The sequence below is a fragment of the Amblyomma mixtum genome, chromosome 7 (assembly GCF_055824585.1).
Source record: "Amblyomma mixtum isolate Tamu chromosome 7, ASM5582458v1, whole genome shotgun sequence".
NCBI lineage: Eukaryota > Metazoa > Arthropoda > Arachnida > Ixodida > Ixodidae > Amblyomma > Amblyomma mixtum.
Window position 1 is genome coordinate 82,370,246 of NC_143018.1, and position 27,609 is coordinate 82,397,854.

At 45.5% G+C, this 27,609-nt stretch overlaps 1 protein-coding gene across 1 annotated transcript in view; it reads left to right on the forward strand.

The window, feature by feature from the left end:
- mfr (ferlin family C2 domain-containing myoferlin misfire) overlaps nucleotides 1-27,365 on the forward strand; it is a 320,505-nt gene extending 293,140 nt beyond the window's left edge. The window contains exons 29-46 of the mRNA XM_089553028.1: nucleotides 137-298; nucleotides 1,442-1,628; nucleotides 2,984-3,060; nucleotides 6,633-6,770; nucleotides 7,146-7,224; nucleotides 8,033-8,223; nucleotides 9,653-9,787; nucleotides 10,534-10,677; nucleotides 11,641-11,768; nucleotides 12,310-12,480; nucleotides 13,944-14,098; nucleotides 15,934-16,076; nucleotides 16,946-17,034; nucleotides 18,124-18,222; nucleotides 18,929-19,167; nucleotides 22,370-22,548; nucleotides 22,891-22,991; nucleotides 24,391-27,365. Of these exons, the coding sequence (XP_089409154.1) occupies nucleotides 137-298; nucleotides 1,442-1,628; nucleotides 2,984-3,060; nucleotides 6,633-6,770; nucleotides 7,146-7,224; nucleotides 8,033-8,223; nucleotides 9,653-9,787; nucleotides 10,534-10,677; nucleotides 11,641-11,768; nucleotides 12,310-12,480; nucleotides 13,944-14,098; nucleotides 15,934-16,076; nucleotides 16,946-17,034; nucleotides 18,124-18,222; nucleotides 18,929-19,167; nucleotides 22,370-22,548; nucleotides 22,891-22,991; nucleotides 24,391-24,571 (2,598 nt within the window). The 3' untranslated portion in view covers nucleotides 24,572-27,365. The remainder of the gene's footprint in view (nucleotides 1-136; nucleotides 299-1,441; nucleotides 1,629-2,983; nucleotides 3,061-6,632; nucleotides 6,771-7,145; nucleotides 7,225-8,032; nucleotides 8,224-9,652; nucleotides 9,788-10,533; nucleotides 10,678-11,640; nucleotides 11,769-12,309; nucleotides 12,481-13,943; nucleotides 14,099-15,933; nucleotides 16,077-16,945; nucleotides 17,035-18,123; nucleotides 18,223-18,928; nucleotides 19,168-22,369; nucleotides 22,549-22,890; nucleotides 22,992-24,390) is intronic.
- The last annotated feature ends 244 nt before the right edge of the window (nucleotides 27,366-27,609 follow it).

Genomic DNA, 27,609 nt, shown 5'->3' on the forward strand with positions numbered 1-27,609 from the left:
CACATAAGCAGGTTTCGGAAACTTGGCCTTCTAGGTGTTTTATAAAAGATAGCCTTGCCGCTATATCAGAGTGACTCGCACATCCGATGACGTCAGTTCCGTTCGCCTGGCCCTGACGACGCGCATTCATGCGCAGGTGCTGTTCTGGGGCCTCCGCGAGCTGAAGCGCGTGCATCTGATGAGCGTGGACCACCCTCGCGTGGACGTTGAGTGCGGTGGCCACGTGCTACAGTCGTCCGTCATCCTCAACTGCAAGAAGAACCCAAACTTCTCCACGCCCGTCAAGTTCCTGGACGTGGTGCGTACGGGCATCCCCAACGGCCCCACGAGGTCGCGAACGCGCTGTGATTGATCCCCTGCCGCGGTGGCTCAGTGGTTAGGGCGCTCCGCTACTGAGCCCGAGTACCAGGGTTGCAACTCGGCAGTGGCGGCCGCGTTTCGATGGAGGCGAAACGCAAAAAAGGCGCCCGTGTACTGTGCAAAGTCAGTGCACGTTAAAGATCCCCAGGTGGTCGAAACTATTCCGGAGACCTTACCTACGGCACCTCTTTCTCTCCTTCTTTCACTGCCACCTTCCTCCCTTTCCTCACGGCGCGGTTTAGGTATCCGCTTAGAAGTGAGACCGTTACTGCGCCATTCCTCTCCGAAAAAAAAACAGATAATTGAGTGATGCAAAGACTAAATGGACAATGAGACGGCTCTAACATTGTTGTGTCGCCAATAAAAATCATTTCCCCTCCTCGCTTTTCCGTGGTTCTTCCAACGTTCGTTCGGCAATAAATTATCTATGGAGTTTTAGAAAATTTGGAGTCAAATATTGCTTTTTCTCCCGCCACTTGATTAAAATTTGTGAAGTCACCGATGAAAAAGAGGTAATCATAAACTGAGATTGTTGGTTAGAAGGGCATGGCGTTGTGGTCCAAGTTTAGAGCTCCGAATAAGAAGGCTTCTTGACGTCACCACCGAATTCTTGTGTGAAAGGCCTGCGACGGCAACGTTTGTATTTAATTGTTTTCACCTTCTCTTCACGTTAAGAGATCGGAAGAGGGAGGAGTGGGTGAGGGAACAAACGCGGGTTAGTGGATCTTAGTTGAAATCAAGAGGAAGAAATGGGCTTGGGCAGGGCATGTAATGCGAAGGCAGGATAACTGCTGGTCCTTAAGGGTAACAGAGTGGATTCCAAGAGAAAGCAAACGTAGCAGGGGACGGCAGAAAGTTAGGTGGGCGGATGAGATTAAGAAGTTTGCGGGGATACAGTGGCCGCAACTGGCAAAGGACGGGGTTAATTGGAGAGACGTGGGAGAGGCCTTTGCCCTGCAGTGGGTGTAGTCAGGCTGATGATGATGATGATGACCTTCTCTACCCGACGAAACCTCCGTTTCTTTCGGCCTTTCGGTTTGCCAGAAAGCAATGGTATTCAATTTGAACAATCGCACCGCAGGCGCTGCCGGACCAAGAGACGTACTGCCCGCCGCTGACGATCCGAGTCATCGACTGTCGCAGCTTCGGGCGCTTCACCCTGGTGGGCACGCACGTGGTAAACTCCCTGCACAAGTTCCTCTTCCGGCCCCGCTCCGGCCCCAGGGACCACCGCAGCTACTCGCAGACCTCCTCCCAGCTGCACATCGGTGATTGCGATTCCCTAGCGAAGATTTTATATCACAGCGACTCAAAGGGAATTTCTATGCTTATTCATGTTGATGATTGCACTGCTCTGCTTCATTTCCGTTACAAAAATTTCTTTGGAGAGTGTATAGACAGTCCATGGACTTTGGTCTATAAATCTAGAAGCTTGATATAGATAAATCCTAAAAGTCTATAGCAAATAGAAATCCTAGAGAGAGTCTGTAGGCAATCTATATATATATGGCCATATACTTTTAGTCGACATTTGTCTATAGACAGTGTATATACTATGAAGCGACAAAAGGAAATTTCTATAGGAAGGCAAGAGAGTCTGTAAGATATGTATGGACTGTCTATAAACCCCTTTCACATGGGTTGTACTCAAGACTAAGCTGGTTCTTTGTCAAATCAACACTTTTATTTGTTTGATCAAACATTTTTGGCGCCGCCGCGGTGGCTCAGCGGCTATGGTGCTCGGCTGGTGGCCCGAAAGACGCGGGTTCGATCCCGGCCGCGGCGGCTAGAATTTCTTTGGAGGAGAAATTCTAGAGGCCCGTGTACTGTGCGATGTCAGTGCACGTTAAAGAACCCCAGGTGGTCGAAATTTCCGGAGCCCTCCACTACGGCGTCTCTCATAGCCTTAGTCGCTTTGGGACGTTAAACCCCATAAAACCAAACCAAAACCAACCGAACATTTTTGTACAAGTGTACAAGCAGAGCATTGCCTGCTGTTTGTTGCAAATCCGTAGCTTTCGATATTTTTATTGTTCTCTTTTTAAATATTGCCCACAATTTTTGTGTAACATTTTAAGCAAAGATATTTGTATATTATGTGCTGACTGCATTCCCTAAGCTTTTGTTATTCATCATAGCCGCATTTTGAGGATGCCAAACTAAAGTGCAACACAAAAAATTCGAGAAATATTGAGAGTTATTCGAAATTCGTTACCGAGATAACACAGAATGATTCGTAAAAACCAGAAAAGCTTTCTTATAGGCGGCTCTGTCATTTGATATTTCGTCCATTTTAATCTAATATTTTCGCTGTTGGAGTGGAAAATTACTGACCTCAACAACTAAGAAATGGTTTCTCCAGCAAGCCCTTTATACATATGTCAGGGAAAAAAGAGAGGGATTTGTAGTTTTGTGGAACGGTACAACGTCTTATGAATTGTTCTGGTTTTATCTTCCTTTTGCCCGTTCTTATTCCGGGGTCCGGCAACCTGCATTGCACCTCTCGTTACAAATTGCAGTTAAAGCTCGAGTTTTCCTTAGAACCTGATATCGCTGGGCGTTTACAGATATATGCGCTGAAATCCTGCGTATTTTGTTGTTTCTTTCCCACCCGCCACCTCAGATGAAGGCGTTCTGGTCGACGTGGAAGCCGACTCCAACATTTTGGCAGCGAAGGAGACGCTAATAACGCTGGACTATGTGAGTGGTTTCTGCATGTTGTACTATGTGGCGATGTAAGCATCAGTTCCAAGAAAACCAGGGGCTGGCTGGCGACGTAGCATGCAAGCTATGAACGATATACAAGCATATTAAAGTTCGGGTAAACTTTGAAAGCCAACTGGTAAAAAGCAGATGAACGTACAAAGCGGTTTACAACAGGGTTGTTCCTTACCGCCTCTGCTTTTCATGGCGTGTTGTTATCATGAATTTAGAACAGCTCCTGTATAGCCACGCTAAGCCTTGCGGCCATGGCATTTTACTGGCAGAAGCGACGTTTTCTGCTGTTACTAACTATACGAGGCTTCTATGTTTTTTCGTACAATTTAGGTTTTAAGAGATCTACACCGCACGGCAGAGGCAGCGGAGTGTTGACGTCTCGACTAACGTTTGTTTGAAATGAATTCTAACTTCGAACAATTGACGTCTTCGGCAGCTGCGAAAATGTACAATCCTTGTGAGTGACAAACTCTCGGTATTGAAGAAACTACAGCCGTAATTTTTTAAAAGCTTCAAACAGAACGTTCAAGGACCGGACTTGACAATAAGGCATAGTTTAATGCCACGTTTTCTTTAAAATAGACACACATTCGTCGAAAATAACATTTTCATAACACGGTTACCACACCTTAACCTGCAGGGCTAAAACCGATGCCATCACGCTCACGTGTACGTCGCACCATAGTCGAGCGGCGTAATGCTACACCGCACAGATGGTGTGTTTCTCGGATAGAACCTTCGCTACCACCCAGTATTTATTAACACAAAAACATCGCTGTTATGATGATGAGCCACTTGGTGGGAAAAATAGTAAACTAGACTGTTGCCCTGAATTGCTGGTAGGATAGGAAGAACGGAACGCTTGCAACAGCAGAATGGAGGTGTGTCTAACTTTGTGCATATGTTATTGACGAGGGCTAAGAAACGCGGATTATGTACTTTTGTCAGGTAGTTAAAGTGAGCTAGAACTCGCCTCAGCATTCTATGGGAAAGAAGTGGCAAATATTGTTAACAACCTCACTGTTGAAAAAATCGGCGTAATGCTTTTGAACTATTGTGGGTCTTGATACGGAATCAATAGAGGAGCATTAAATTCCGTGTGTAGCGAAGTAAAAACGCTTCGGATTAGGTTAATGAAGGAAGAGAGTATTTAAAGACACATGACCAGCATCAGAAGACGAAACGATATATTAACGTGGCCATAATGAAGCATTGAGCGCTGTATGATTGAATAGATTTGAAGTAATACAAGAGATGTGGGTGTATGTATCAATTAAGAGGCTGCCATTTGTGAGCCCAGTACTGTACATAAAATAGGATATCCTACAAAGATCAGATACTGAGCAGAGAATGGTGAGAAGATACACTCTAGGTATACGCAGGAAAAATACAAAGATTTACAAGGTGATAGGTATTGGTCGTCGTCCTCTGAAGCAATGGGGAACAGTGCAAAATATGGTTTGAGGAGACGCTTACAAAAATGACTGTGAAGAGATGAGCAATCAAACCCTCCTTGTGCTTGTAGAGTAAAACGCTAGAAGAGCAGCGCAGGAAAACGACCAGAGGTCGAGTAAAACGATAGGTTACCAATGCTTCAGCAGGGAGAATGAAGTTCCATTTAAAAGGCAGTCTTCGAAACTGAGAGCGCTAACTGGAGAGAGAAATGGAGGCAAAATTATGATTGTGCTATTGAAGAGTCTTAAATAATAAGATATGTGAGTGAAAACTGTACGATATTTCAAGATACACTGCCCTTATTTTTGAAGCTGGATAAGGTCGCTTAATTAAGAAGAGCCAATAGAAAAGTAAGCATGAGGATGGTGGCGAGATTTGTATAGCCTGTGGGAGCAATACAGAAAATATTATCAGTGTGAATAATTACCGAGTTTCCCCGCTCGTCACGATACAAAATATTAAATTCGTTCTGGTAGACTGTAAAGCTATACATCTACATATCAATGAACACACGGCCAGCCTTCCCTTAGGCTCTGCATTTGAGTTACTGAGAGTGAAAGTGAGAGTGAAAGTGAGAGTGAAAGCAAAATAAGCACATCAGAATAGAGACGAAAAAGAGGTGACTGGAATACAGGTGGCGTAAAAGTAGAAGGGAGAACTGCACGAAACTTGAGAGGATTATAATAGTACAGCTTAAACCTGAAAAGGAAATATATAAATGTCAAATGGCAATAATAGTGTGTAAACTAATTCCAAAATATTCCTCCAGTTAGAAGAGGGTGCGAATGAAATACGTACACTGTCCATTCAGAGATTTTATTGTGGATCCGGTAGGAAACAGTAGACCCGTTCTGGCGACATTGGCGTTGGTTCACCCGAGATGTAAAATATAGTTAGTAGATTTTCTTTAAAAATAAGTTTTAACGTGCTGCTATCTGCCATATATAAATGCTTCGTAGTTCTTGTTTCGCATATTCGTTTATTATTGCAGGGCAGTTTAACAAGAGAATTGAGAGGCTCGGCAATCAGTGCGGCTTCAAGTCGATGTTTTGAGCCGTAAAACTCTGGTGAGAGCTAAAGAAAGGATGATTTATACTTTACCAAAATCTGCGGGCCTCAGGTTCTTCAGGTGACTACGTTGTGTAGCCCTTGCAGCACTAATGCCAATCCCTGTCTTTGGAGTAGTAAAGGCAAGATTTTTCCTCAGCTGCAATGGATCGGCAGCGCTGGAGGCGTAAAGCGAATCACAATAAAATTTGAGAAATGCTGACACCAACCAATAATTTATTTTCCTCCCAACGTTTCGAGACAAACTGGATCCTTGCTTCAGGAGTGACTGAAATCAGAGCCAGCAGCAGCAGGAAGTAGCCTTCGCTTTCCTTTTCATACACGTGACGATGTCCATTAACCTTGGCGAAGGGGGGCGTTTCCGGAGTCCTATGTTAATGGACTTCAACACGCTATAACAAAGAGAAAGCGAAGGCCGTTTCCAGCTGCTCTAGTTCTAATTTCAGTCATTCCTGAAGCAAGGACACAATTTGTCTCGAAACGTTGGGTTGAAAATAAATTATTGGTAGGTGTCAGTGTTTCACAACCTTTGGTTCAAAACCAAACCAGGCAGACTTCTATCGAAGATATTCCCGTTGAAAGAGAGTCAGAATGCGCATCCTACAGGATTACGCTTTGCCCTGAATATCAAGACTAAGCACGAGCATTCTTAACGTTTAAACAAGCTGTGCATACAGCTGGCTTAAGCTTTCACCTTTCTGAAAGTAATGTGATTTCGTAAGTTTGTCATATATCTCAGGAAAACTTGACCATGCGGTCATGATCCAGAATCCGGTGGCCAATACTCAAAAGTGGAACAAAGATTTGGTTCAAAGAGAAAACCCGTGAACTACCGGCGGGAAGTAAACTATGGCCACAAGCTGCGCCGCGCATTGCTCATTTGTCCTCAAAAAAAAAAAATCTGAGCCAATGTAGTCTCTCTATTCTATGCGAGCGAGGTGTTCGCACAATGCAATGTTTCCACTTTACATGATTTCATCATAGCAAAAACAATGTTGAGAGCAAGTTTTCCGGTGTGTCGCGTGCTGCAGGGCTTCAAGAGCAAGAAGGAACAGAAGAGCGAGGCCAACAAACGAAAGAAAAAGATGGCCGCGGCAGACCCGGGACACGACGAAGAGAACCGAGACTGGTGGAGCCGCTACTTCGCTTCCGTCGAGCAAGCCTCCAAGGTGACAGGCACTTGTCCCATCTGAGCGCCCGGCATGCGACTTTTATTTGTTCGTGCGTTCTATTATAATGGCCTGATTCTGCGATAGATAAGCCACGAATAAACAGTCCTTACCCCTGTGTTTCCTCTGTGCTCCACGTGGTTCCGTTGAGATGTACAAGGCATCGCAGTCTACACACTGCGTGTTATAACTCGCTAAGCTCAGGTAGATGTTCAGGGCCACTCTATGACAGCCAGTACACTTCTGTAAAGGAAACAGAATAATGGTTGCACACTGGAGGTAATAATTATAGCTACATGCTCAACGACGATCAGAAAATAACGAAAGTGGCTTTTTCTTTTTTTTCTAACTCTTACGCTGCACTCATGGGCTCAGGATGCAAGCGATCCCCATGGTCAACAGGGCAACAACTTGAGGCCTGGTGACGAGAACTACGACATGTCCAGTGACGGTGGTATGCAAAAACGCTCGTATTAGTAGCCTCAGGTTTTACTACGCGACGAGTTAACTTTGGTTCTGATTAGAATTGATGAGGCAGGCTCGCCATACTGAGGAGAAATCTGCAAAGTTGGGCGTCTTGGTCTTAGTTCTTGTTTGAAACGGCTCAAATGATGCGGAACAACGGAGACGGGCAACACGAGGAGGCGCTGACTATCAACTAGCGCCACCAGTATTCTTACGCGCTCCTTGTTACCAATCAATAACTCTTAATTATGAGTTCTTTGTCGAGTGTGTACACATTTTTTTTTAGCATGGAATGCTTGTGTCTCCGATTTTAGGTAAATTCAAGCGAACATCGTCGCGAACGAACTTCTCCGCCGAATTTGCCGTACAAGTTTTAAGGTTGAGAAAAAAATAATTGCATATCTAATTCATCTCTACCTACCACCGGGAAAGCACGTGGCTCTGACACCTGTTACACTTTGTTGCCCATGTGCCTCGAGTTTTTTTTTTTCTTATTGGTGTAGTTCTAAGGATATGCTTCATGCTACCTAAACTCTACCACGAATTGCGAGTCAGAGCTTCTTAGTTCTGTCTGCCTCCTTCTGCTGCCCCTTGTGGTATTACAGTTGCGCAATACTGATGTTGACACTATTTATTTATTCAACAGAGCATAGAGAAGATATTTTAATTAAATCCTTCCAGAAACCGCGAAAGGAAAAAAAAAAGAACTTTATTAGGCGAGATTGAGTCTGTCTTGCAGATATTCTTTTCTTTTCCTCACTTGTTCCATCTCTCAGTGCTGGCTTTCCATCGCACAGAGAGCCAGCTAAGTGCCAAAGACGTGCGCAAAATGGAGAAGGAGCTGGAGCGGCTCGAGTCCAGTCACCAGAAAGAAGGTGGGGACAAGAAGAAGAAGACTTTCAAAGGAGCCTCCAGCGCTGTCCGCTTCGCACAGCGCTTGTCACCCAAGACACAGAGGGGAAGGATTCCTCAGGACGGGCTAATCAAGGTGAGGCTAATATGAAATGACAGTTCTTTTTTCCATGCTTTTCCAGGAAAGTGTTGATATGTTTTTGTCGCGGGCATTGTCTAGCAACCCAGTTGAAAAAAAAACGATAGAACCATGTCACAAATACCACAGAATGTTCTACAGTTTGTCGTTACGACACAATATCCTGCCGTTTTGTAGTATTTTTTTAAGTTTACAGAGGATTCTGTCATTAGTGCAGAAGTTTCTGTTGTTGATAAAGCTTTTGATCAAAACGTTACAAAAACGTTGTGAGAACAGAAATTTCTCTGTTACATTTTCGGACTGGGAAATACCATTTTTTGAAGAGGTGTACGGTGGGGTACAGAGTGATACGCGTGACGTGAGGCACTATAATGCGCGATGTGATGTACAGTCGGCTGCAGAAATTTAAGCGAGACTTTTGCTTGGGAGCGAATTTATTAGAGCTCTGCCTCGCGCTTTAGCGTCTCCTGGCACTGATACGCGCGCATGCAGTGTGCAAGCTCCTTCATACTCTGAAGCATTTAAAGCAATTTGCTGGCGTAAGGGTGTCAAAATAGTTTTTGCCCATACCCTCGCATTCCGTATACATTTGCTGTGCGTTACACTTATTCACTTACAAGGCAGTATACTAAAGGTGCCAATCTCTCGCACTGCGCTTGAAAGCAGAAAAAGTAAGTTATTCGTACTGAATCATCTGCGATTGAAATAAAGCACTTTTTGGCACTTTCATTTTAAGCTAAAGATGGAACGACCACTGGAATAACCAGAAAGCAAAATCGAAGGCAAATAAAAAAAAATAATTTGGTTACTTCCGGACTTCCGATGCGTCAGGCTATTTACCCAGAAGGGCTGTGCTTGTCAAAGACAGATGTCAGACTGTTACGTTTTGCACCAAACTGTAAGGTATTCACCAGTCCATACAGACTTACGCACAGTTGCTGGTTAATAATTTTTTCTTCTTTGTACAATTCATAGCGCTAAACGACATTTGCGCGTAAAGCATTTAGTTTTACCCTTGCAGTTTTCCAGTTCAGTATTATCGGATGCGTACTTTTTGCCATCTTGCTAACTGAGATATTTGCAGGCTTGATGGACAAATATTTTCGAGACTAATAATAATGTATATACGGCTGGTTCTTTGGATACAACTCATCTACTGCTTCTCCTCATTAGTCAGCATATTGTGTAATCCGACATCGATTTTTTTTTAAATTCGGCCCAAGCTCATGTGAGTGCCTTTATTTTACAGCCTCTTTAAGTTTCTGTGTGGAAGACTTTTGGAAAGATTAAGGATCAGCTGAGGTGATTCAAACTGGCGTTAAGAGGTTGTCATCAGTAATGTGTCTAGATTAATAGTCACCAATCAAGGAATAGTCTCATACATATTTTAACAACCTCCTGACGGAGGATTTCTTTTTTTTTCCAGATCTATCCGACAGAACTAGAGAACGTACCTGAGTTCAACGGCTTCAGGGAATGGCTACACACGTTCGAGCTCTACCGAGGCAAGCGAAGCGGCGACGACCTGGATGATCAAAACCGGGTGGTCGGCCTCTTCAAGGTTGCTACCAAGTGATATCCACCATCCAATCGTTAAAGGGGTTTTCGAAAACATTTAATCAAACTTTAAAAATACATGCGCTATAAACATGCAGCCGGTGCCCACTCACTAACCGGAAGAATTTTGCAAAGGTAGTTTTAATACGCAGGTTTATCAGTTACACGTACTCGCCCAGCGGGTGCAAGTATTTGCTATTCTCTCGTTACTCTTACCGCGCTGAAGTCTCTGTCTCTAAGCAACTGTTCTAGACGCTCACGATACTACACCCTGCGATGGTGGTCGCTATTTTTATTCAACCAGTTAATAAATAAATTAATCAATCAATCAATCAATCAATCAATCAATCAATCAATCAATCAATCGATCAATCGTTACTTAATTTATTCTTTAAGACAGTTAACTGCTGAGCTGGTTGGTTTTCAGTCATATTGCCGGGATTTTAAGCGCAACGGACACACAAAAAACACAATACAACAACTTACAACAAGCGCCCGTATTGCCCTCTTTCTTGTCTGCGTCTTCATTGCGCTGAAAATCTCGGTAGTTAATTAATTAATTATTCTATCACTAAATCAGTCGAAATCAATGAACTAATTAGTGATTATTATTTCAGAAATTAAAAGGCATTCCTTCGTGAAACACTGTCAGCAAGTCATGGCAACGAGAGCAGCAATGTGGATGCTTGATGACATCACGACTTGTTCAAAACTTCCAGTGATTCCATTTTTTTATGTGGCTTTTATCAGGGCTCCCTTCAGGTGTACCGGTTCCCATTGCCGAAGGACATACAGGAGTACACGATAACTGGCGCCGATCCAACGTACGGGCTCTTCCAAGGATTGCCCAGCAACGACCCTATCCACGTGCTCATCAGGGTCTACGTGGTGAAGGTAAGTGCGAGTGAGCAAGTCGCGAAAGTAACACACGCTTGTTTGCTCGCCGTTTCAGCGAGCGTTTTTACTTTTGTCTAGGGTAAACCTTCTTTTAAAGCATTGTAAAGCATTGGTGTGTAGCGAATGCAGTACTTCAGAAATTTAGCGGAACCCTTTTTTTGATAATCCCGCAAAATAAACAGCGAGATAAAAGTGAACATTTCCCTCTTGGTCTACTGCATTGTCGCCGTCTTGGTTAACTCCTTGGGTAGAGAAACTGCCTCGGTGTGGCATGTACCGATTCGAGCGTCGAGCAAGGATAGTTTTCTATTCAGGCACGAAGGTTTTAGAAACCTTGCGAAGATTTTAGAAGTTTTGCGAAATTTCGCTAATGACATTCTAATGACATCCACTGCGTGTCTCTGAAAGTCGTAACAGTGTAGAAGCACAGCTTGGGCTGTACATGACGGATTGCTTATTTGTGTTTGTATGACCTACGTAGAGAGGTCGGTGTACTTGACAGTAATAAAGGCTACTTCTTTCTGAAGAAGGGAGAAGTATTTTAGAAGAACAGAAGACATAATAGACAACACAAGACAGTTCCTCCGCTCAGTGTATAATAAAGCTAACAACACAATCCAATTAGGCCGTTATGTTTTAGTAGATGATGGCGGATGTTGGTAGACACACGATGGTAGAAACGTAATACCGGGCAGCGAATTGAACACCACCAACAACGAAAAAAAGGACAGGCAATTTTAAGCAACGAATAATCATAGTTACAAGCACTGGCAATGTGCAAATGCTGGGACGGTTTGTTACAGTGCATGAATATAATGAGCCTCAATGGTAGCAAGCACGCTGAACACTCTGTGCTTTATTTTCTGAGAGGCTACTTTTTTCTTAGCACCAGAGTTGACCCCCTCGTAAATTCTGACTTCCATTCTGTCGTGTCCCGCTGTGTTTTTGACCACTTTCAAGGCTACGGATCTTCATCCCGCCGACATGAATGGAAAAGCGGATCCTTACATCGTAATAAACCTTGGAAGCAAACGAAACAGCGACAAGGAAAACTACGTGTCCAAGCAACTGAACCCCGTATTCGGCAAGTGAGTGGCCATCATTCCTTACCTTTCATTCCGAATCGTTTTCTTAACGCCTGCCCAGTGTGCTATTAGAATTGTTCTGACTTATTCAACTGTTAGAGTTGTTCAGACTTACTCATAAATTACTATTATCAATCGAAAACTTTTGCTTTACAATTCCGAAGGTGTTTGTGTACACTGCAACAGCCCTCTCTACACTTTTTCTATTTGAAGTAATTTTTACGACGTCTTTAAAAGAAAACTCTTTTTTACAGGCACCCACTCTTGCAGTGCCCTGGAACCATAAGTGGGGGGGGGGGGGGGAGACAGGCCACCTAGAACTCCTTATGGTGCCTTTCTTTTTGTCTGTTTACTTCCGTTACGCAAGATTTTCACTGCACAAACCAACGGTATCAAACGTCTACTCTTCTTGCGAGTTAGCAGTTTCCATCGTCATCACTTTAAGGCCTTCAGTGGTAACGCAGTGTCTCAGCCATGCCAGTGATATAACAGAAGCGTGCAGGCAGGCTCACCCTGACGGTCTTCATATGCACACGGCTCGCAGGTGCTTCGAGATGGAGGCCACCTTCCCGCAGGACTCGCTGCTGAACGTGCAGATCTACGACTGGGACCTGCTGGGCAGTGACGACCTCATCGGCGAGACCAAGATCGACCTGGAGAACCGCTTCTACAGCCGCCACCGGGCCACATGCGGGATTCCGCGCAAATACGAAACGTGGGTTCTGAGAAGGCAACTCTCCAGCCCCCTCCTTCGTACTTTCGACACCTCCTTTTCAGCTCCCGCGGTCTCAGCGTAGCAAGCGTGGTGCTGCAGTTCTAGTACGAAAGAGCTGCTTAACGCGATTACAGCCAAAAATCTGAAGTGAAGCCTCAGGGAAGCTCGGGGAAGCTCGGGTAGGTTCAGAGGAGCGTCGCGCAAGCGTCAGCGAATGGGTGGAAGCTTGGGAAAGTTTCGTGCAGCGTAGCGCCAGCTGCAGCCTGTGGGAGGGTGACCTTGAAGGTGACATTGGTGCTCTCAGGGTCCCGTGCTTTCGCACGTCTACACGGTTTAGCTACGTTAAAACCCTACCACTTTTTTCGTGCGACATGAGCGTGTGCACTTGCCTCTGAACAGGCGCCCACCTTTGAAGCGAACTGTGATAAGTTTAAAGGATGTTTATAAATAGGCCTTGGGTATCCTGTTTACACTGTATCATGTCTTCATCCTTTACACTTGTGCCCCTCCCCCATTACGGACCTCTCTTTCTCTTCCTTGTTTCAAACGCAATTTCATTTTTTCCTCATAGCATAATTAAGATGTCCACCGTGAGCGGGACATCACTGCTGCTTTTCCGTCGTCATAATCAACGCTATCACCTTTAAGCTTTGTTCTCTATATGTCACCTAGTTTGTAACAACAGGCAAGAAGCCCGTTACTCTGGCCGACCCTTCTAAGCTTCCAGAAAATAAACACATCTCTCTCTCCCCCTAGCTTTGCTCGCCACAGCATTGGACTGTGCTTTGAATCTTTAAATGAAGCATTGCAGTTTTGACCGTTCGTGTGACACGAAGACAGAGTCCGGTGGAGGTCTAAACAAAGCTCAGGTGTCATTAAAGGCACTCTGTTTTGTGTACTGTTGTGGCCATGCAGATAGCCTAATTTCTTCCGGTTATCAGCATTTGCTGTCTGAGAAGTCCTCACTCGCATCGGGTCCTTTGAGCCAAAGCACAACTCGGTTTTCGCACCATTCGACCGATCCTGTTGCAACTTAGACCAGAAATGCGCACTTTAACGCTAGGTGACAAATGGTGCATGAAAATAAACAGAAAGAGGCCTCCACCTGTACCATTAAAGTATCACATGACAATGAAACTTCGGAGTATGCAGTTGGTACTGAATAGAAGCTATGCAACATTTTATTTTATTTGTATCCGTAAGGCTGCGCATACGTGCATGCTTATAAGCAATTCCTTGGGTGTAGTCTTGTCACCGCTCAAAACGTTAATGTATTTTTTCGCAACGTTTTTCAGCTTACTTACGTTATATGTAAACTGAATATCGTGTAGCTGTATACTTCATAAGACAGCCTTATTTTTATATATATACGCACAGAGAATATAGTAGGGCTACTTTCACCATGCCGTCGGTCATTGGTGAGCGCTCTCTTTTTTTCTTCCCCTCCCCTCTGTCTCTCTCAGGTACGGCCCAAACCAGTGGCGGGACCCGCTCAGACCGAGCCAGGTACTCGCCAAGCTGTGCCGGGACACCAAGCTGGACGGGCCTCACTTCACCTTCAACCGGGTCAAGGTCGGCACCAAGACGTTCGTCTTCCGCTCGGACGTCGAGGACGAAGGTGCGCACCACGAACTTATTGCATATGTTCGTAGTGAGTGTTTCTTGCACTCATCACAGCACTTTTCAGCATGAAATGCTTTTTGCTCCCGTCGTGGGCACGCCACGGGTGACCTTGGCGTCAAAATGCAGAACACGTAGGCGAACCTAAACGACTTTGACGAAACTTTCAGTTCGCTTAGTGCCACGTACTGCGCTGCCACTGGAGCAGCACATGCAAGAGCAAAGTCTTCGAAGTCCCGCGGTGGGCGAAGCTACCGCGCGGCGCGAAGGCGCCTACGTTTTGCAGTGCAGCCCGAGAGGCGTCAGCACAGTCCAGGTGGCATTTGATAAGCTAGACCACAGCGTCCCGTGTGTTGCCGTTATTAAGGCGAATGCCTTTAATGCCTCATCGTTGTCGACAGAAGGTTTTCAGCAGAGGTGTCGCGCTTTTCAGTTGGTCGAAATGGTTATGAAGTCAGAATGCGTGGATTTAAAGCAATGAGGTCACACACGGATCCCTTACACCCCCTTTTGGAGCACACGTCAACTAATAAAATAGTTTTCGTCCGCTCCGACAGGAGGCGCAAGGCGTCTGTCGGTGACCACAACAGATACTTCATTACTGCGACTAGAGCCATGGGTACAACCGAACTCATCGAAGCAGAGGGAGAGTCGTGCTAAAGAAGCAGTCAAAGTCAGCAGTCAAAGTGTGTATTTGTAATGTGTAGTGAAAGAGTGCAGTCAAATAAAGCACTAGCACAGCACGAACAGTATCGCAGTCAATGCCAAACAGTACGCCAGGAAAGGCTTTCGCCTTGCAGCACTTAAGAGAGCCACAGTGCCCCTGAATTTTTACGTAATGCACGGGAATACTAGAACACAGGTCCCGTGGCGCCATCTACCAGCACAGCCAATAACGAGCTCTAATTTGTTCGTCGACGCGGAAACCGGCGGAGGGTGTGACGGCGGCGTCCAGCCGCGGCGAATGTCTGAGTGTTCTTCATAGCGCATGCTGGCATCCACACGTCTTCGGCACGTGGCGAGCGCTGGTCGCGCTGGCCGTCATGCATAAAAAGCAGCAGAGAAAGTCAGGCGTGTTTTCGCTCATGAAAGAAAGCGTAGAAAGAAAGAGTAGTGGCTGAGAAAGGACGCTCGCCTGCTTGTGTGCGGCTATCAGTACCTTCTAGATTATGGTGCAACTTCCCTGCAGTACATTTCATGCTTACAGGACGCTAATACATGTGAAAGAGTTCGGTGGTTTAAACAGTCAGTGTTTCAGTTTATGAAAATGCATTTGTGTACACGACCACATGGGCTTGGTTTTTAACATTACCGTTACATCGTTTACGGAGTAGAAACTGTAATGTCAGTATGAAAGAAAATTTCAGTTAATGATCGGAACCGACGGTTTTGCTGTCATCGGAATACACTACATTGCTCCATGGTCATTAAAATTTTGTTTTAGCTTGTTGTAAATCCCGATTGCTTGAAAACAGACGAGTCCGAACTATTTGCTGTCATGTACTGATTTCGTCTATTTCGAGCTAAAATAGGGACGCAAGATGACATGCAAATGGCTGCACGCGCATGTACATAAATGCCAACACTGATTTGCCAGGAGTTCAGCATCTGCCTAAAATGTACTCCTCGTGCATCTCATCTCATCGTCATCATCATCAGCCTGACAACGGCCCCTGCAGGGCAAAGGCCTCTCCAAATGCCAAGAGGAAACGTGTACCAAGAAATTTTCACAAATCAAAATTTTTTGCTGAACCTAGTACGAGACCTAGTGCCCCTATAGGGCATACTCGTGCCGTTGCGCGTCCCGTGCAGTGCCCTTTCCCGTCCCCGTAGGTAGCAACAAGCTCACCGACGAACACCAAAGCCTGGCCGTGCTGAACCGCTGGGAAGAGGTGCCCAAAGTGGGATGCCCCCTGGTGCCCGAGCATGTAGAGACCAGGGCTCTGTACCACCCTGACAAACCGGGCATCGAACAGGTACTCAGAGAATATAAGAACATCAGCATGGGCAAAGACTGTCGGGCTGCACGTATTAGGCATGCTATGTTGCTCGATTCACCTGTACACCGTATGTTTCAGACTCGATCCACGTTGCCTTAAAAGTCTGCAGAAGTTAACAGATGTGTACGCTGAGCCCGTGCTAGCAGCCACCAGCTCATACAAGGAGAAGAAGTTTATCAGACGTAGGAAGAGATTTTGGCGAGTTGGCTTGAAGTTTTGGAGAAATCATTACCGTATATTAAAAGTCATTCCTAACAAAGGACACATCAGACGTGGCGTGACTCAGCATTCGTTCTTGTCTTATGTGTCCTCTCTTGTGAAGGTCATTTGTTGTCCAAAATATGTTACAATAGTGGTTGTTGTGCTGTCTTCTCATTTATCGCGAAACATGCATCAAAAGTGGTGTGGTAACTTATTTTATAAATACTTCCGCCCAATGGCAGGGGTGCTATTTCTGTCGTGCCTTCTGTGGCTTACTATGTCACCAATGGTGTTTTGCTACCTTGACTTCTACATTTTGGTTGATGTTTCGACTTGTAAACGTGAGCGGCAGTGCCAAAAATTTCGGAAGAACATGGATCACGTGTTCTCAGCTGGGTACGAAAGTTCTTCACGCGGGCGCTACTGTTGAAATGGTCGTGATTGTGCTCACGTGACCAAACCCACAATCACCCCGAAGATTGGTTTACTGTTCCAGAACTTTTTCTGAGAAAAACAATCTTCTCTCTACAGATTGCCTACAATTGAAAGGCATCTGCATCTCTCTCTGCCAACAAATTGAAAGGCATAAATTTTTAGTTTAACTTTTGACACATTTCTGTCTTCCCCTTACCTCTGCTACGCAGGGGAAGCTGGAGATGTGGGTCGACATGTTCCCAATGGACATGCCTCTACCCGGGCCTGCAGTTGACATCTCTCCCCGGAAACCTAAGAGGCAAGTGATGCAAATTCTTGCAGTATATTTTTTTCCCTTCAAGCCGTAGCCGGCGAATTAGATCAGCGTGAAAGGAAAAAAAAAACACAGCCACATCATGAGTAAGATCTTATAATTCCAATCAAAAGTAAAAATAAATGTAAGAGAAAACTTCCCCAAGTTATATTGACTTAATCAGAGAGAAAAAAACTATAGCAAAACTGCAGATTGGGCTAGTTCGTGGAGATTCGTGGTGTCGAACCGTCATTACAAAGAGAAAACCTCGATGGAGAGGCCTCGGAAGACAATTGAAAGTTGGCACTTTGCGCTGCTTATTCGAGCGGCACGTAGAAGCTAAAAAATACGTTTTGTACACACGGCAATGTAATAACCTGCTTTATTATAGCTACGTAGAGTACGCTACGGCACCCCTTGTTGTTTTTACACTAGAACGTCGCTTAGTAGAACGTGATTTCAAATAAGGGCATTCTGAAAGTGTGGGCGAGCCTTCAAGCTCTAGTGATTTTATTTCGCTTACCTTTATGTACGCTATCTCGCGTTTCCAGCATCTTTGTTTGTACTGCCCCAAAAAGAGTTCTACGCACCAAATATTTGCTTTGCAATCAATATGAATGAGCCAGGAGCAGAAATTTTGTTTCAAGTGAAACCAGAGCTAAGTGTTTTTCTAAGCAGCTTCCAAATAATACTTCCTGCGGTTTCACTATGCCTGGACCACCGCATATGAGACAGGGCGCTATTCTTCGTTGCGTTTACGGAAGCTGCATGTAGGATTTATGCATGTATTTGTTCATTATGCCTTGGACACTTTCCCACACTCTAAACACGAATACGCATATACAAGAATAAAAAGTCAGTAAGCTGTGCTCTAGCGCACTCAGCTTATGCTCCTTTAACTCCTTTCTACTCCATACACTTTTATTACTCCCTTCCCCGTCTCAATAGTAGTAGTTCGGAGTAGCATGGCAGAAACATGTTTTTACAACCTGCTGTAAGTTCGCACTTCCCCGCAGCTCAAGTTTTCTGCCTTGGTGCCGACGTTTTGCACCTATGGAATGCGCTTAAATGAGTCTTTCTGACTGCGTTTTACAGCTACGAACTGCGCATCATCATCTGGAACACGGATGACGTGGTGCTGGAGGATGACGCGTTCTTCACTGGAGAGAAGATGAGTGACATCTACGTGAAAGGGTGGGTAATGCTGTACGAACAGAGAGAATTTCGGCACTGGCAGTTACTACTATTTTCTGCCGATACGCCGTACGCACTGCAGCGTTCGCTGCGGTGCACATTGCGCAAAGTATCCATTGTACTTGAGCTTACTTTTCTTCAGTTTTCTTCAACTTGCTTACTTTCTCTTGTTTGACGTGTTTTGTTCCGTATTACGCTCGTACTCAATTCTGAGAACAGGAACAAGAAATACCATTATACTGAAAAAAAAACGCTGTTAGTTTGTCCGGCTGCCATAACCTGCCGTATGGCGCTGAACGTTCAATTATGGCGGGAACATGATTGCTAAGTAAATCCCGTTGATTTTTTATGAACGTCTCAACTAATCGGTTTGCCCCAAGAACAATTTTGGGTGCTAGATTTTGCGGCGTGTAAGAAGAGTAGGCCATCACAATCGTAATGTTCGCGCAGCATCTTACTGCTATCTGTAATTTTTTTTCTTTATGGCGAGTGAAAATATTTTTAGTAGTTAGGTTTCAACTACTACTCGCGGCCTTGAAACAACTCTAGTTAATGAAAAAAAAAATCTGACCTTGGGTTACTTCAGATGGCTTTCAGGGGGCTCTTTTCATCAATTAATTCACTTTCTGTCATTTTGAATGCTTGTTTTGGTACAGCCCGTAATTTAATTGGAAAATGCCTTAGAAAGGAACCCTCTCGTTTCCAGGTGGCTGAAGGGTCAGGAGGACACGCAGTGCACTGACATCCACTACCGGTCTCTGACGGGCGAAGGGAACTTCAACTGGCGCTTCGTGTTCCCCTTCGACTACCTGCCCGCCGAGGAGAAGATCGTCATCTCGCGCAAGGAGTCGCTGTTCTCGTGGGACGAGACCGAGTGCAAGATCCCGGCGCGCCTCGAGCTCCAGGTCTGGGACGCTGACCACTTCTCGGCCGACGACTTCCTCGGTGAGTCCGCCGTGATTACAAACGTAGGGGGCCCTCGCAGACCCCGAAATATCTTAAACTCGAATGTGGTCGTATCCGTCCAGATGTCGATGCAGGCCCAGTCACTCTGCCTGAGGCCCTAGAGTTGAGAGGTAGGAATGGTCATGCAAAGGATTATGCGGTGAAGTTAGTAAAAAGTGTATGGAAGATTGGCGGCTCAAAAGCAGAGGGTTGAAATAAGGTTAAAAGTGTAGGATTAAAAATGTATTTAAACAAAATGGCGAATTTTTAGAGCGACTTATGTCACAGTTAACGAAATATAAAGGAAAGACGCCAGACATGATAGAAACCGACACCACATCGTTTCAAAAGCGGACACTCCTATCTTCCATCCACCCATTCACAGCCCAGGAGGGGGGGGGGGGGGGAGATATTGGCGCGGTACATCTGCTGCAGTGCACGGTTCACTAATCAGTACGTTTGAGAACTATCTTTCATGCAGAACCGCCTTAGTCTCGGCTCTGCAATTTTAGCGACTGTATTTGCGAGATTACGCACGTGGCAGAGTCGGGCTAGACGGCAAGGTTTTAAGGTTGTCCGATATTGCAGTATTTTAAAAACATATATCAGCTTTGCAATCAGCTTTCATGCTTTCACGTGTCATTCTGGTATGTAATCGCCTTTCTCTAACGAGTGGACGGCGTACATGCAGGCCGTGTAGTCAACGAACAACTCTAAAACCTTTTCTTGGTACGCACTCCCATAGACCTAAATCTCCAACTGTAACCATCCCCCGGCTTGCTTCACAGATCGGTGGACGTATACCTTTTTCAAGAGGTTTCACTGCAATGCACTCGAACAAGGTCTCGACTTAGAAACGCCTTCTTTGAAAATAGTTTGTAACTAATACACTTGTAACGAGGCTTGTGGTAGGCGGCCTGTGGCAGGGCGCGGGAGGGTGGGGGAGGGGTGGAGCGCTTGCGTTTCGTGAGGCGTCCCGGTAACCGTGTTTGGTGAGCCGGAGGATCGAAGCGTCGACGATATTGCATTGGCCGGTTACTGCAATCTTCTAATTTCCGCGCGCGGTCCCTCTCGCCCTCCTCTTTTCAGCGTAATTGTCATGGGCATCTGTGCTGATACTAGCTGACATGGCAACTAGCGCTAAAAGGACACGGGTACATAATGTTTCGACAGGACACATGCCTTGTGTGTCCTTGTCCTTTTGGCGCTAGTTACCATGCCAGCATTCGCAAACCTGTGCCATATTAAAAGCCTTAGTGATACTAGCGCCGCCGAGCACTGACCTCGCTTCCAGTAGAACGTGGTGTCTAACTTTGCGGGCTGTCAACCTCTTTGCGGTTGACAGCAAAGGTTTGCGGGCTGTCAACCTCTTTTTTACCACTTTCGCGCAAATCACCATGCACTGACTGAATGTGTACAAGCTGCTCGTCGGCAATAAATTTTTATTCGCACGATGCAGCGATAGTGGCCCGGTTGAAGCCATTCGAGAGGCCTGTGCACTTTCCTTTCATTTCTTGATAGAGGCACGTAAAACAAACAAGAAATGCTCTCTTGTTTTGTTCGCCGGCACTGGATGTTTGGGCTCCGCCTCATGCGGGGTGTTCTCGTTTTCGCATCCCTCTTCTGATGGCGCTTCACCGTACAACAAAAAGCGAACCAGGAAGTGGCGGAGAACAGCATCTCACGTATACTTGAATGACCTTCGTCACGTGAAGGCATGAATGTCATTCCGTCCGTTATACTATATGAAGTACACACGCGGGCTTCGCACGCGAGGTCCCCTACTAGACCGCTATCTGTAGCTGAGAAAGGCTGTTCGATAAGAATCAAGAACTCTCCTGATCACAGGAAGTTCGAGGTCATTTCTAGGCCTTGAAAGAAGGCATCAGATCAGTAGATCATCGAGTCGTGGTAGAGAAAAACATGCCTTGTGGACACACGGCTCGGCATCATGGCTATCCAATGTGACGTGCGGAGGTCCATCATTGTTTCGCACGTGCGGGCTTCTTTTCTGTATGTTTTCTTACATCTTCCGCATTTTCGCTCACATTCATAACATTTGCGAATAGCGTGGGTGCCGGCAATGTTCTAAGCGGTGCTGCAATGGGTCTTACCGTTGATGCACTTATTACCTACCCGCACGCCTATGACGTGATGTAGTAATACAAGCTGTCATACTTGGTGCCGCTGTGTTTCGTCTACTTGCCGACAATAATATTTTAGGAGCAAGAATTTTTTTTTTACAATCACTTTCACATGCGAAAAACCAAACAGACCAACCAGTACCTTTCACAAATTCGATGTTTGGGAAATTCGGTGAGTAACAAAAATATCTTAGCTAGACTTGAGTGTGACAATACACAGAATGCAGTATATCGCAATGTAATGGACTTCCTTTCTCCGACTTGCATTTCACATATCGCTGACTCTAACATCGCCGCGGTGGCTCAGTGGCTATGACGTTGGGCCCCTTGGGCGCTAAGTCGCGTTATCGAATCCCGATCGCTGCGGTCTCTTTGAAAATAGAAACAGTTCAATGTGGAGCGCGCTGTGAACGCATGTCTGTGAACGCCAAGAGGTCCTAATTAATTCTGAATCCTACGCTGCGGCGTCCCTTCACACTTCACGTACGGCTTCGGGATGTTGAACTCCATATACCATCATACAATACCATACCATACCATATCATCTTACCATTCCAGACCGTATTGTACCGCACCGCTCCGTAATGCACTGTGCCGTACCGTATCATATCATAGCATTCCAAACTATACTGTACCGTACTGTACAATACCGCACCATAAACTAACTCGATCGGGTGAACTGGAATGCTCACTCATCGCTGCAGAGAATACGCGAGGCAGTCGTAAGTGGACTAGCCTCCCTGAGCCTAGTCATACTGAGTCTAGTCAGTCAGAGATTAGTCAACGTAAAGTCACTGACGTATGTACTGCTGGTTCCACTGTGCCATCTAGTGGAGCCTGAAATAACCTAGCCTCAGAAACATTTCAGAGTACACTAGCTCCAGTCATAGGGCTTAATTCTGCCCAGTCGTATACATACAGCAGGTAACATCAGTTTCAAAAGGGCCACTAGTGGCGCGCCTACCCATCAGGCTAACCCCGCCTAGGATTTGTGCGAGCTTTGGGTGATGAAGCACCTGGAGACGTCACTGATTACCACGTGCCATCTTGCCGTGCAGGTGCCATAACGCTGGACCTAAACCGGTTTCCGCGGGGCGCCAAGTCGTCCAAGCTGTGTGGCTTGAACATGCTCAAGGCGGACGCCAACGTGCCCACCATCTCACTTTTCAAGCAGCGGCGCGTCAAAGGGTGGTGGCCCTTCTTCGTCAAGAAGGAGAACGACGAAATGGTGCTCACGGTAAGGTGCCACGCTGAAGGCTCGAAGAGCTGGCGTAGTGTAGCTTTCGCTACAAAAGTTGACGTGATGTCAGTGCCAGGAAGGATGGTGTCTCTTTTTACAGAAGGAAAAATGTTATCTGCAAAACGCAGTGGCAGTCAAAGTGACTGTAGAGCAGGCTCCCGCAGTCGTAAACTTGTGAATCTTGTCAGCGCAGCAGGCTAACTTTTGACGAATGTACTAACGATACAAAGGAAGCCGTCTTGCATAATACTGCTGCTTTAAACCGAGTGGTACCGGCCATCGTCGTGCGCGCCGGTGGAAGCAGGTGCCTGATGTGAAACCTCTTCTGTCTGTTCTCAGGGAAAAGTGGAGGCTGAACTGCACCTGCTGACTAGGGAGGAAGCCGAGAGAAACCCTGCCGGTCTGGGAAGAAACGAGCCGGACCCACTGGACAAGCCCAAGTAAGCGAAGTTTATTTTTTCTTGCCGGGGCCTCTCAGCCCACTTGCTGTGAATCTTAATAAGTTGCGAATTTCTCCAAAAGCAGGATGCTTTTAGCAGCTGTGAACATTGCTCTGTTTTCTACGCTCGCCTTGCACTTTGAGGAGTATGTTCATCAGTGTAAATCATGATGATAGAGAATATTTAGAACATGATACAGAGTATCGTGATGCGAGACAGAATATCGCGAGGCGAGGCAAAGGGGTTCAGTCATATTCGAGGTTTGCCGTGTGAACATCGAGGCAGCGCTGTGCCTTCATACTCTTGAGCTGCAATACACACATTAGAGCGCCGCGACATCTTTGAAGAGAGACGCTTTTGAATTGGTACGAAACTGTTACGAAAGGGGAAACGGTAGTCCTATTGCTTCCAAATATTCGAATCATTTTGTTTCTCTCTTTCTTTCTCATGTTGCCACAATGGTTCATTATTTGCGTCCGTGACTACATTCAGAATTCAGGGTTATGTTTGAGAGAGCGCGAATGGCAGAGATCACTCAGACGTGAAAAGTTGAATCGAACAAGCACAGAAGGTACTGATTCGCTTCTGGAAAGGGCACAGCTAAAAGTCAAAACCACGGTAATACTCACTTTTATGAGACCATTTTGTTTTAATTCGACGGCAACATTGCATTGCATTGCTACCATATGTGACCCACTAATGTTCAAAAACGAATTGACCAGCTTTATGCATACTTGATATAGCACATAAACTGTGTTCGTATGTGTAGTTGAATCCAAGCAGTGCCGCTATTCGTTTGCTGTTTTTTCTTCTGTCATTATAATACGGTTTTCTTTCAAGTACGTTTTAATAATTGTTTGTAGTCCAATGTATTTAATATTGTTTTCTTTTATGCTTTTCCACTTTGTACCATGTTTTGTCTGCTAAATATTGTGACCCCTCCCCTCACACAATGTTCCAAGTGTGGAACCTGTGAGGTATTTGTATAAATAAATAAATAAACAACAGACGTTCACAAATTTATACGTATTTTTGTGCACACGTATTGTGTGCACCAAAAACCAGATCTTGGCGTCTACCTCAATTTCAGGCAGCCTACTGATTTGTGTGGATGACGCTAAGCCAGGCCAGTCGTGCTTGTAATGGTCGCTTACACCTGACCAACCGAAAAGCTTCATGGGATTGGTGACGAGGAACACATCTGCCGTCCTGTTTCTGTTTTTTTTTTTGTTTTCAGGCGTTAGTTATAGCCTTTCCTGAATAATATCTTAATCTGACAAAAGCAGTGCAACTTGCGTGGGAACCTCAACAAATAAAAACAAAATAAAGGCGTAGGGAGGACACGTGGAGGCTCGCGGGTTTGAAATCTGACATTGTGTCCTTCGATTGCAATGCGCAGTCGGCCCGACTCGTCCTTCATCTGGTTCCTGAACCCGTTGAAGTCGATCCGCTACATCGTCTGGCACCAATACAAGTGGGTCATCATCAAGGCCATCATCGCCATCTTGCTCATCCTCCTGCTGGCACTGTTCTTCTACTCAGTGCCCGGGTACACCGTCAAACGGATGCTGGGAGCCTAGGCGGCTCACTTCCCAGCATTGCACTTCCGCTTCAACCTAACCCATGTTGCGTAGTGTTTTCTGTGTTTTTGTTTCGTGTTAACTCTCTGTGATCTCCGATGATGGTAACCGTGTACAAATGTACAAGCAGCCTGTTTTAAAAGGTGGCCCACTTATCATTTTGTAGGTGACTCGTAGCTCATGGCTTGTGTTTTTGTGTTTTTTGTCCTACGAGTCCATACGCGTTGTGACGACTGAATGTCACATGTTTACTCAGCACACAGTTCCAAAACTTTTGTGGGGTGGTTTCGAGTGTGGGGGTTTGTGGATGCACTTGTAAACAGCAGAGCACAAGAAGGAACAAGGATGAGGTAATAAATGAGCACGACCACAAGCGCTGCGCATTTCTTGTGACCGCGTTTATCTCTTCCTTGTACTATGCGTCCACATGCTATCTGCTGTTCACGAGTATGCCCAACGAACTAGCCCAGCGATACGTGTTTGACAGGGTGTGGTTTGTTTCGCAATACTAAAGGCAGCCATGCTGACGGGAAAGCTTAGCGGATGCAAAGTTGAGGCCCAGGGCGCTTGGCCCAAACATGAGTAGATATGCATATTTCTAGGCCGACAAGCCATGACGTCATCACCAACTAGATGTAAAGGAAAAGCAGACGAAAAGTGATGGAAGATTTTGTTTGAGCTTATGCGCACACGAGGTCGAGCGTTAAGGTGTCCAAAATAGCCTAAGAGATACCCACCGCTTAAAAGACCGGTCAAACGTTAAAAACCTTACTAGCCGATGAGCCGTTAAGACAGTTCACCAGCTGCTGGCGGTCTTTAGCAGTCTCTTCACTTATAAATGAAGTGGGTTGCACCCGTGTGCTGTGGATCTCGTCTAGGGTCGACACAGGCAAGGTATAAGCCCGGATGAAACGGAGAATCATCAAGCCACCTGCATAGCATCCCCGACTTTCACAGACAGCGCCGCAAGCGTTGAAGTGAGGCGACCACGCATCAATCCTTAAACCGATTGACCCGGCTGCCAGAACCCCGAAAAAGCCAAAGGATACAGTATGCAGGTTATAGCATCGGTAGATTATAACCGAAGCCCAGGTGCTTATTTCCTGTTGGGAACCAACTTTGGATCTCTAGGATGGTAGGTTTTGCAAGGCGAAGTATACACTACGAGTGCTCAAATTTTCGCACTCGTGGCGAGCTTTCTGTGCGGCCTACATTGATGTGCGAGTGCAACAGTAGCTGTCTCGATGGGGCACAGAGCCCGAGTTTCCAAACCTCCCGCCTGTAGGTGCTTTGCGTTGCAATGGACAGCGCGGTGGATGCACTTCTTAGTTAAACGCTGCGGTACATTGCGAACGCTAAGATGCGAAGCCAGAGTGAAATCGTGGCGCGAAACGGGCTCTGTGCGAAAATGGTTACGGCTTTGTAAATGAGAACATGGATTGTAATGCTTTTTGCAGAGAGGTTTGAAGACGTTCATGATTTGTATTATATGTTGTAACCCTTTGTGAAGACACCTTTGGTTCAAAGCAGTACTTTCTTTTGCTGGTATTTAGAGTCCTGTACCAATGTCTGTAGCTACTGAGTTGAGAACTGTTTCTGATATTAATGCGCGCTTTAAATTTCTTTTGTATATCAGAACTCCATCGGATAAAAATTCCGGAATGTAGTTACGGCAAGATTTTGATATTGTGCCGTAGTGAAAGTTCTAGGCGACCGCTTTTGTAGGAGGTCCTGACAAGACACATTGACTTTTATTGTACACGTTCTTTGTAATTGCTGCCGTTTTATATTGCGATATACATGTTTTATTTCAACTGAAATCTTGTCACATGGCAAACAGCGAAGAATGTGGAGATGCTTCTTTCGCACTCAGTTTAGGTGTGGCGCCCACGGTTACTTCAGAGTTTAGTCCAGTACACGCGATTTTCGTTGTTCGGAGTGTGAATAGGGTTAAGTTAAAATACTTTTTACAACTGTCTACCTGCTATTTTTCTGTGTATGCAGCATCTGCAGTGTATATTGTGGTATCTTAGGCAACAAGAACCATGTCCATGCAGTGAGCCATTTGCCTCCTGCTATAGCAAAACATGTGTCGTTAGTTTCGCATGTGCATCTCCAGAACAAAATGTAGTATCAACTAATCTGGTATTGCCAGAGTGAAACACTGTATAACTGAGACTAAATGAGCAAAACGAAGGTGCTGTAGATAATGAACTTCAGCTTATTCTTTTTTATTGCTGATCTGGTCACTAAACTTAACAAATACAACGTCTACTGACACCGTGCATGGTATCTGGGAATTTACTTTCTGTGACAGTTCATAATCTCCCGCCACCGCGTTTTAACCAATTTCAATTCCCAAAGGCTCTTTTTTCCTCAGACAGAAAATAGGTGTAATGATTTCACAAACCAGAACACAGCAGCATATCCCTGCGTCGCTCAGTTCGTGCACCTGCTTCGAGCAGTAATCAGTTGGCCTGAGCAACAACTGTGAGCATGCTGAATTTGGCTTGGCCCAGTGTCTAAGTGAGAAAGTCTAAACGTTTCACAAAGCCTACCCGTTTCGTTCTTTGCAACTTCCAATCCTACACTTGTGCTTTATTGTTATCTTTGGCGATGTTATTATCAAAGATTGAGGCAGACGTTCATGACGCTGAAAACGCACAACTTGAGAATAAGGCATGCGGCAAATACATTGTGCCTAAGTGGAACAGGGTCTACGCAAAACAAATACGTCGATGCTAGGATCGCCGGAAAGGTGCACATTTTCTTGTAAACATAAAATGACGCTGATCTGTGGCAATATTCAACGCCATGATGAGTTCTTATGCACCCCGGACTACTGTAAAGCTAACGACCTGATCCTATCGGTTTCTGTGAGCTAATGCGTGCATTTGAAATGCAGATTTATGTTGCTATGTGATCGCCAAATTTCACGCTAGGAGACGGGACACAAAAAGGAGGAAGAACGGCGACGAGACAGCGAATTTATGTCCGCGTACTGTTTTTTTTTCTTTTCTTTAAACGAACTAAATTAT